General features: G+C 37.6%; 1 protein-coding gene across 1 annotated transcript in view; it reads right to left on the bottom strand.

Annotated features, from left to right (window-relative positions):
• Window positions 1-202: 202 nt before the first annotated feature.
• The window catches only part of NXPH1 (neurexophilin 1), a 295,193-nt gene continuing 284,098 nt past the window's right edge, over window positions 203-11,297 (bottom strand). Inside the window, exon 3 of the mRNA XM_007101742.2 lies at window positions 203-2,162. Within this exon, the coding sequence (XP_007101804.1) occupies window positions 1,401-2,162 (762 nt within the window). The 3' untranslated portion in view covers window positions 203-1,400. The remainder of the gene's footprint in view (window positions 2,163-11,297) is intronic.

The following is an 11,297-nucleotide window of genomic DNA, read 5'->3' as shown; positions in this document are numbered from 1 at the left end:
AAACCAAAAATGTATGTAATACTGAATGCCAACTGTTTCCCAGTTTTGAGACTTAAACTCCTAAGTTGTTTTGACTGGGCAACTAATAGCAATTTAGATAGTTCTATACAAATTTAGAGACATGAGATGCAAAACCATGACTGTATTCCAACACATTCTTCTTGTCAGAACCATTTAAATCACCATCTTACACAAGTACATATTGAAACTCAACTTTAAGCATTTTATTTTTATGTACATTTCATTTGTCCAGAAATAAAATATCTAAATACAGACAGACTGTAATGTTGTATATGTATAGCTTTCAACAATACTTGAGCTGAATAAATGCTTTGTACATTAAGTTTGTCTTTTTAATGGGGTTCACAGCTACACTGATAGAATGGATTCCTCATATCCTTTTTTTTTCTTTTTTAACCAATAACAAGCAGAGAGACAAGTACATAGTTAATATTAATAAGCAGCTCAAATAACACTTGGTTAAACTATGTACAATACAAACCATTCATACAAATGAAGACTAGGATATTGAATTTGTTACAATATGTGTAGTAAAGATAAGACAGACACATAACTTACATGGTGTCTGTCAGGCATTTCCCTTCTTATATAATGATCAGAACTTATCTTAAGCAACCTTAGCTGGTCTCGACTTTGCAAAAGTCCAGTGATTGGTGATGAAAGCTGTAATCCAGTGTCTGCCCACATGTAAATTCCAAATGTTTGCTCATCTTTACTGAGAACAGGCTCCCTCCATAGAAAAAAGAGGCATCTTGTATCACCTTGAATGTGCCTACTGAATGCTGGAAAAAGTTACTACACTTGTTGTGTTCATAAAATAAAGAATACTGAGCTCTAAAGACACATTTTTTTTTTCCATTTTAACAAGCATATACTCCTACAGTAGTATTTACCAGTACAGCTACTCCAAGCAGTAGAAATGCATGAGTGGGGATTATTGATTAGCATGTACTCAAGACTTTAAAGGAGATTTGCATAACAGCAAGTGCTAAAAACCATTCACTGTCTAGTTAATCCTTTTGCTTGATGATCCTTTATCCTGAACCATTATGAGTCAGACAACGAAAGCCCTCTTGACAGGAATCATGACGGATGCCAGCTGAAATGTATATGAGAGTGTGTCTGTGTACATCTATGTGTGAGAGCATGTCTTCAAGTGTGGCTTTAGAATCTGTGGTGATTTACAACTATACTGAGAGATGAAGCTGACTGGGCAGAAATTACATCAGATTGTTTTCCACGAGCGTATTTGCAGCCAGTTGACGAGAGCAGCAGTGTAGACACATTCCAGGCAACAGATGGGACCTTCTTCTTGAGGTAACAGCCCTGTCATGTGACCTTGAATTCCTCAGGCTTCAGTCTCACCCCTACATTCATCCTCATCCAGAGGGGAAGTAAGGTGTGTCGCTGTGGTAATTGTAGTCGGGGCACACTTTCTGTACGAGTTTATAATCTGTACTATAAAAGGAAATGTAAATACAGATCACCTTAAAGGGCTTAGAGCAGAGCCAGGACACATGACTTTGGGTCTGCTCCTGGTAACAGGTTTTTGAAGGGTCATAGTTGCAGAGTGTGTTCTTGGTAGCCTTGTCAACCTTTTCATATTCAATGCGACAATTAAAGGACTTGGAATCTTTGGCATCAATCACGGTTTGCTGTGCCAAGTCGAATTCCACTATTTTCGTAGGGGGCACCAAGCTGACAGATACATTCCCTTGACCAGTGGAATTATGCCTGAAATAAACACTAAATGTCCCATTGCCATGATCTACAATTTTCCCAGTTATCAATAGGTTTAGCTTCACTGTTTTGATGTTGGAATGAAAATCACCCCATCCAAACATTTTCTTAAACTTGCCCGTCTTAACAATGGGCCTTCGCTTGGCCCTGGGCCGAGGCTCTTGAAGGTCTGTGGAGTTCCTCAGCCAGTCCCAGAGGTCTTGCTCAGAGTAAGGTTCTGGGGTGTCATATCGCAGGTCTAAATCTGTATCATTTTCTTTGCCACGAAAAGTCTGTGACAGGAGTCGGCTGATAGACAAGTCTTTGCTGCTTTCTGTCCATATATGCTTTAGTGTGGATTTGCTGCTTCCTGATTTTAGAAGTTCTGACTTTCCACCGTTTGTTAAATTGGCACATGTGACCTGCAAATGGAACAGAGAAATGGCGTTTACATCTCTGTATCTGAGAACACCCAACACAAAGATCCAAGCCCTTTCTCAGAGGCTGGGAATTAAAGTACCTTCAGCACCTAGCCAATATTTATTAGGCCGTGATAAAGTACCACTTCTATTTCATACAATGATGGGAGAGAGGGGGTGTAGGTGGATAAAAGCCACTAAACATGACAGAAAGACTATATAAAAACATTTGACGAGAAAAAGGCCACCTAACATGAATAAAGCAAATTAAATTCAAACATAAATCACACTAAAGTAATTACTTCTCAGCACCAAAATCCAAACACTCTTAAAATAAAATTTTACAAATGATTATGTTATTTTTTTACTTCAAGATCACCATAAGCTTTATAATAGTATGATTCTCAGAAATATGTCGACTGACGTACTATAGGCTTTTGGTAGTCCATGCCACAGCCATATAAGGAAAGTTAGTTTGGCAAGGAGGCTGTAGTATGTTTTATCTGGTCAAAACAAAATAACATGTTTATGATCATCCATTATTAGCAAGAAACATACTGTATAAGACAATTTCTTCCATTAAGGGATTTAAAATGCGATCTAGGAAGACAAACATTAATTGATAAGAGTAGTGCAGATCTTTTGATTTTAGAGTTTATGTTTGTCTTTGTATTTGTTTGTTTTGTTTCAATGAAATTTAATCAATTGGTCAAACATCCAAATCTGTACTTGCCTAATTCTATAGGCATTGTTCTTATTGCAGCCTCTATATTTATCTTTAGTATAAAAGAAATGAACACATATCCTAGTCTGTAGAATTACATAGATAGTTTCCCATTCTTCAGGTGGCAAAAAGAATAAATACAAGCATGCATTTGGTAATGGCTTGGTACTTGTATCTCATCATCAACACAGTTGATCAAGGAGAGGGGCTGTAATGAGATGCATGATGGTGCACTGGCTCATGAAGCAGTAATGAAATTGTCCCAAAGAGGAAATGAAAAGGGATTTAGAGTGCATTTACCATCAGCATATAGGGAGTAAAAAAAAAGGGAAGTGTCAGATTTCAAGGAGAAAGAACCAACCTACTGAAGACGAGGCTAAGATTCTGATAGCAGAACAACCTCTGATTTTCAGGCAGAATAGAAATTTACTTCTAAATTATACTCTCCACAGCTACAGTGATTATGACTCTGGAGTCTGACACCCTGAATTCCAATCCAGGCTGTGATCCTTCACAGCTGTATAGTGTGGGCAAGTTGCTTAACTTGTTTACACTTCTGTTTTTCTCTTCTACAGAGTAGGAGAATGATGTCGCTTTCCCTCACATGGCTGTTTTGAGAATTAAATAGGACACTCCATTTAAAGCACTAAAGGAGGACAGTCACCTGGACACAATGAGTGTTCAACATTAGTATTTCTAACTATTATCATCCTCAAACATTTTATCTCTGAATTCCACTGGGTAATATTTTGTGTAAATGAATAACTTACAGTAGAATTTGAGAGCAAAGGGTATCTTTATAAGAAAACCTCCCTTTCATATAACCAAAAACCTAAAGCAAACAATTAAAAAATATATATACTTTTGAAAGTGCTGCTGTGACAATCTAAAAACAAAACAAGTTGAGTAGATAGTAAAACTCAGGTTAAGAAGACATGAGCATAAGTTCATCTATTAAACTGTTCAACTATCAAATGCAATGAATTTATTAGCCTTTAATGGTGTGATGTGAACAGCTTCCAGTGGTGCAGACAGTCAAGAAACCTCTCTGGAATATCTCAGTTTGGGTACAGAATCAAAGCAGGTTGTAGTCATCAACACTGCCTTGAATATTCTTATTCTCTCTTCCCTTCCCTTTCAGGGCAATGTCGAAAAGAGAATATCAGTCATGAAAAATCAGGGAGCGTCCTTAGGAAAGTCCCCAGATCTGTTCAGTATACACAACACGGATTCATTTTGTCTTTTTTTTTTTTTTTTTGCGGTACGCGGGCCTCCCTCTGCTGCGGCCTCTCCCGTCGCGGAGCACAGGCTCCGGACGCGCAGGCTCAGCGGCCATGGCTCACGGGCCCAGCCGCTCCGCGGCATGTGGGATCCTCCCAGACCGGGGCGCGAACCCGGCTCCCCTGCATCGGCAGGCGGACGGGCAACCACTGCGCCACCAGGGAGGCCCGCATTTTGTCTTATTAATTCAATAACTATATAGTGAGATTCTGCTAATATTCAGTAAAATAATAGTAATACAAAGGTAAATGAGACATGGTTCTTGCCCTCAAGATGTTCAAAATCTAATAGTGAAATCAGTTAAGCAAATAGCAGTGTGATGTAACCAACACCATGTACGATATTCTTGGAGTCATAGTCAAAGTTAAAAGGTAGAGAAGATGTAACAGAGGAGATGATACTCAGATCTGGGAGATAAAAAAGAGGTTTAGAACTTCAACAGATAGTGAATAGGCCAGAGAAGTTTTCCTAAGTATAAGGAACATACTATGTAAAAGTAAAAAGTTGAGAAGGAACATGTCAAACATAAGAATGGAAAATTGTTCCTTACCTCTGAACATTAGGGAGAATTGACTGGGAGGATAAAGAGAAGAAGAGGTTGCAAGAAGTCAGTAGAACCTGAAGAAGGTAGGCTAGGGTCAAATTGTGAAGGTTCTAGGGTAAATTTGTGAAGGCATTTAAAATTGTTAGTATATATAATGGGGAATCCCTAAATTTCGGCATGTTTTGCTTTTAAGTAGGTCATTCTGGCTGTAGAAGAATCACCGATTGGACATTGAAAGGTGGATTGGTAGGCACAGAACTTGAGGGAATAATTAGTTAAATAACAAATTGCAGTACTTCATTTGAGAAAGTAAATGAGCTTGAACCAAAGCAGTGGCAGAGAAAAAGAGAAAGAAAAAATGGATATAAAAGATATTTTAGAGGTGGGATTAACTCAACTTGATGATTTATTGGCTAAGCAGGAGCATGAAAAAGTTGCGAATTAATGAGTTTGCTTGCATCTGTATGGAATACAAAAGTAACAAGTTAAAAAAAAAGTATAAACACTTGAAAAGAAGCCTCCTGATTTTTGAATTCACTACTAAGGACCTTCTTGAAGCAAGTTTCAGTAGTGGTAAAGAGACGATGTAAGATGAGAAAGAAGAGCAACAAGCTTCATACATCTACTCCCAGATGCAATCAGGAATCCTTGGCTTTCTCACTCTATTATGTTGCTTACATCTTAAGAATTTTCATTTTTGAAACACATAAATGTACACATAAAATTGAAATAGATTTTGAGCCTTCCTGAATAAACAATACCATTAAAAAAAAAACCTTATACTGAGAACACCCTGTACCATTGATTTTACAAACATAATAAAAGAGTGTCTTTTTAAAAGTCACCTAAAGATCCTTTCACATCAGTATATCAAATGATAACAGAGGTGGCAAAGACTATGGCATAAAATGAGACCAAAAGAAAAATCTGACAATTTCTAATTAACTAAATTCCAAAAAGGCAAGCATCGTGAACCTTTTTTTCTACAAAGAGTAATTTTTCCTATAACCGTGAAAACACCAAAGATACTTCCTAACTGAATATAATTTTCCGAGGCAAAAGTGGCCAATGCCCGCCCACTCCAAAGGAGTTGACCCACTAGTCCAGTGATACCATTTCCACAAATTATGTGATTTGCCTAACTGTTTTAGAAACAATGAGAATCATAGACTCAACATGATTAGGTATATGCATTTTAAAGCATATGTTTCTTTTGAGAACATTCAAATATAGGTGCAAAGAGAAGGGTCATTTTCTTCAACCGTAAACAAAGACAGAGCTAGGATCTAACATGAAGGGAGCATGTCTGGGGCAGGACCTGTGTGTGGAGCTGGGGAGAAAAGACTACTATTGACTGGTGGGAGTGTAAGCATATAAGAAGTTTCAATGCCTTGATCTAGCTCCTGCTTTATATACCTCAGGGCCATGCTTTCGCATTACTTTCTCTAACATCTTTTCATTGCAGGCTTACAATCATAATGTCAATATATTATCTTTTAAAATATTGTTGAAAGGCAACACTTTGGAAAAATAAACTTCACTGCCACCTCAACTATGCTCCTGGCCTTATGAGATTTTATACAAACATTTCACTCTTTTACATGTACATCTCCAAGTAGAGGTGCCTCCAGATGTTTGTGTTATCTCTTTTTACAAAAGAGCAATAAGATGCCTTTTAATTTCTACCAAACCACACATTTACTGTTGATCTATTACTGTTCAATATAAATTATCTCAAGATTACTTTGAAAATCATGTATTTATTTCATCAACTGTATGAGTATTTAAGCCAAACAAAAATTTTAGATAACCTGATGCTTAAGCAATATCTCTCATCAGTGAATAACTAATCAACAAAATGGCCTTGCTCTGTGATTACAACTTCATTTTGGCAGTTTTATGATTTCCTAGGTTGAAAATATGTTGCATACTATTAACTGTTATTGGTTAAGGGCATACTATATTCCAGACATTGTAATTAGCATTTTACATATGGCATTGCATTTCATTTAAACCACACACACGCACTCACTCATTCACTCACTCGCACACAGACTTTAAGATCAATATTGTTATTTTCAGCTTACAGGAAGAGATATGGAAGCTCAAAAAAGACTTGTCCGAGATTACTGCTGGTAAATGAAAGAGCTACTGCTTAGCTACTCCACAGGGTATTTCCTTTATTTTTAAAATCATTTTAATCATGCAATTGTACATTAATATATGTTTATCAAAACATTTAAACATTATAGGATTTATGAACTAAAAATTAAAAGCCTAGCTTCATCATCAACCCCTGTTCCCTTACAATCCCACCTCTCTCTCCAAAGGTAAAACCCCAAATTTATGATGTGTATTGTTTCTAAATATTTTCACATATAAATATTTTACATAAATAGTGTCATATTTTATGATTTGCATTTTGTATTTTTCCAGTCAACAAAATACCTTGGAGATGCATACCTCTTAGTACATCCAGGTATATCATCTTTATTAAATGGGAAATAGAATTTTAGAATATGAATGTATCATACTTCTATTTTGGGGATACCTTTTGTGATAGATCCTTAATTATTACATTGTTTCACAGCCAGGTTACCTAGACTTGTCTTTTTAGCCTTGACTCCATTAGTTTTTCTGTTCACTGTTGCTTCAGATAACTTACTCCCTCCTCTCTTGAGCTGGATTTTCATTTCTATGGTTGTATAGATTTGTGTGATTCTTTTAAAAAGAGTTCAAAAGAGATAAACTATCTGAGTTGTCCCATGCCTAAAAATGTCTTTACTGGTCATAGGCTTACACTGGGCAAAATAGTCATTTCATCTCTTAACTCATTTTGTTGTGTTTTATTTTTTTCTCTCTCCAAAAAATGTAGGATTTTTTTCTATTTCAGGTATTGTGAAATCCCACAAGGTGGGCTACATGTGCTCATGCTTTCTCCAGACCCTTTCTTAACTAGTTTAGGGAAAAGCATACAGATATTTATAGACACGTTAGACTCTTTTTCATAGAGTTCCACCAAGAGGACTATAACCTCTTTGAGGGATGTTCTTTCTGTATTATGCCATTTTGTAACTTGGGAGAGAGAGTACCTCGCATAGAGTAAGTACTCAATAAATTACATACATGGTTTATATTCTTATTTACATCTATTTCAATAGTGAATTCACTGATTCTTTAGCCACAACCAAGATTTTGGTGGGACATGTGGCCCACAGAGGTTTCTCTCCTACAAGTTTAGAGCATACACTTCATTGACAATACTTGAAGTTCCTGTATTATATGTGATAAGCCAGAGGAAATGGGTTAGTACTTTAATACATCAAAAATACATCAGGGCTTCCCTGGTGGCGCAGTGGTTGAGAGTCCGCCTGCCGATGCAGGGAACGAGGGTTCGTGCCCCGGTCCGGGAGGATCCCGCATGCCGCGGAGCGGCTGGGCCCGTGAGCCATGGCCGCTGGGCCTGCGCGTCCGGAGCCTGTGCTCCGCAGCGGGAGAGGCCGTGGCAGTGAGAGGCCCGCGTACCGCAAAAAAAAAAAAAAAAAAAATACATCATTTCCTTCTGCTACAAAGCAGTGCTCCAGGAGTAGCAGTGCTGCCTTAACAATAGAAAAGCAGAAAAGGAACTTATGCCTCTCCCTTAACCTAGTAGTTGCTGGAGGCTGTATTGCATAGAAACTAAGAAAATGGGGTTTGCAGTCAGAGATCACAGGGCTAAATCCAAAATCTGCTACTTTATCACCAGTGACCCCTTAGAGCCATATTGTTTTCCAACTAGAAAATAGAGATGATACCTTACTCACTGTGTTTTCGTGACGATAAAATAAAAGCTTTTATATGTGGCACAAATAAAAGTATGGAAAATAGTATGAGTTCAACACCTGAGAGCTATCATGCTTAGCTAGGTTATGAAGCCCCAAAGAAAAGGAAAACAAGGCTTTCAGAATGCACACTGCTATTCTATCACCATCTTCTGACTGGAGACATTACATCTGCTCAAACGGTCCAAACAAACTGAGATGGAAATTAGCATAATTGTAACAACTCTGTGGTCATCTTTAGTAGTAGGTGGTGGTAGGAGACCACCCTGATTATGCACATTACAATTTAGTATTGGCAAATATTGCCAATAATTTATCTTTAACATAACAACTTTAAAAGAAGACATTCTGATCAGCCTGCACATTCCATGCCATCCTTAAAAACTAGAAATGTGGTATGTTTCTATCACTTGAAGAAATGGCTAAGAATTTTAGTATGTTACTCCATGAGTTCTCATGATCCCACGCAGGATGGCTCACTTCCAACATAGGGCACCAACTATTCTCTACATTATTGTACTGGAGATTGGTTCTGAGTCATAGGTAATTGAGCACCTCGCAAGTTTGTATAACTATACAGTTAGTTTTCCCTTTGATTCTTCCTCCTGTAGGTCCTCTCAAGAAAATTATCTTGAAAATGTTTTTGGTTCTTTAACTGCAGGAGGAAAAGCATGCCTTGTGAAGAGCCATGAACTACTGTTTCTGCTACTGAGAAACAGAATTTTTCATCTTACAGAAATATTGTCTCTTCCCTCATGCTCACTTTATAAACATATAGATATACATATAAGTTTTGATATACAGACACATTAACATTGGTGAGAAATTAAAAATTATATTCTACATAGTCCCACTTAACCCATTCTCTCAAAATATAATTACAGATTACCTTACCCAGATTTGCATTGCAAAAGTTGCTTCTTTTTTTTAGTATTTTACATTACTTCCATTTAAAATGTATAAGGAATATCTCATGTGAGGACTCCTGGGTACTTGGTTATAATAATGAACAAAACACTTAAAATAACATGTTGAAAAACTATTTCTTGGCTGAAACAAAGCCACTTCAGCATTAATTTTTCATTAAGCATAAAGAGATTTTAATTTGTCAGTAAATCTAGCTGTCTTTAAGGAAAAGACAAATATTGCATATGTTGGAATAGCTGGGTTAGATCCAGGGTCTTTCTATCTGAACCGGAGGCCAATATGAGTGATTGTCCATAATAAGGCATGTACATGGAGGCTTTTGAAAGTTTATAGCTTCTTACAGTCCAACAAAGTACACACCTATCTAGAATGGACCAAATGAGGAAGGACTGACTCACTTTCCAATCCTATTTCCAGCAACCTATACATACATATGTTCTCATATACAGCGATGGTATAAGAGAACATACTGAATTCACTTTATCCAATAGAACTCAAATTCCTCAGAAAATAATAACTTTGATATTTTTGAGACAATATGCCTACTTAACACCCTTTGATTTTTCCAGAGGTGATCTGAAAACCTCCGAAAAGACAGAAGAAGAAGTCATTGTATAAAGAAAGTGATAGAGACTAGTTGCAGTGGAATATCATCCCTGTACCATTTAGATCCTGGATTCATTCAAAAATTATTCTAGGACTTCTTTCTTATCAGGCTAGAAGGCGTGGACCCTGATCAGAGCTTCACAGGTACAGAGTGGACAACAAGGCAGACGGTCAACCCAGAAATACAAAAGGGGATGCAGATTCTGGAAATACCGTCCCTCCACACTCCTGTAAAAGTACTGTAAACTGGGAATCTCCAGCTTCCTGAAGTGGAACAAATCCAATGTCCTGTGAACAGACAAAACCAACAAAGAGAATCGACCCCTCACCCTTTTATCAAAGGATGGTGATGCTGGAGTTTTAGTTGGGTAAAACCTTTTGACATTGAGTAAATATATGTCTTTGGATCATGCCTTGACCAGAGCAAGATGTGGTAAAGCATATCCAGCCTAGAGCACCAGGCCCCACTATGGCTCTAAGGCATAGCTCAGGGAAGACACAACCCATGCACAGAAGGAACTTCAAAGGTCACTATGTCCATGAGAAAACAATTCTCTTGAAAGCTCTTAAACCAACCTGTTCTTTTCTAAAGTCTCTCTGATAAGATTAGCATCCATTCTTTGATATTTGTTTCTTCCATGTAAGATTCTTAGCACTCGGGAAGCACAAATCTCTTACCCAATTATTGCCAGTTTTGGAACCAGATACACCATGAGTCTGGGCTACATTTCACTTCGGTCTTGGCCCCACCTCTTTTCCCTATTCCCAGTTTCTTAAAGCATGGCATGTGGAATCTCATATCAAAAAGCCAAGTGCTGAGGGAAAAGGATGCTTAGGCAGAGAGATCTCATCAACAAGGAAAAAGATGACCTCTGGATTTAGGTGCTGTGGCTTTAAGTTAATCAGATGTAAAACTGAGTGGTATGCCTAGATTCCAAAAAGAAAAGTACTTCGCTCTTTCTGTTACCTAGGGAATTAAGTGGACGTTTCACTAAATCAAAGAAGGATATTCACCCAGATTATGTTACAGGAGGAGAAGAGATGGGTCATGGAGAGATAGAGCAAACAGAGCCCAAAGAGACTGAGGATGATGTAAGAGTAGTCACAACAGAAAGGATGGATGAAAGTGTGTGTGCAAGCAGAGCTCTGAGATTCCCTTGACCTTTAATGTACTTTAAAATGACTTATCACAGCATTAATGTGAACTGCTGTGAACACTGTGGATAGAAGGAATC

Source organism: Physeter macrocephalus, chromosome 5 (genome assembly GCF_002837175.3).
Source record: "Physeter macrocephalus isolate SW-GA chromosome 5, ASM283717v5, whole genome shotgun sequence".
NCBI classification, from domain to species: domain Eukaryota; kingdom Metazoa; phylum Chordata; class Mammalia; order Artiodactyla; family Physeteridae; genus Physeter; species Physeter macrocephalus.
Note: the sequence above shows the minus strand (reverse complement) of the source record. Positions and strands in the feature narration are given on the sequence as shown.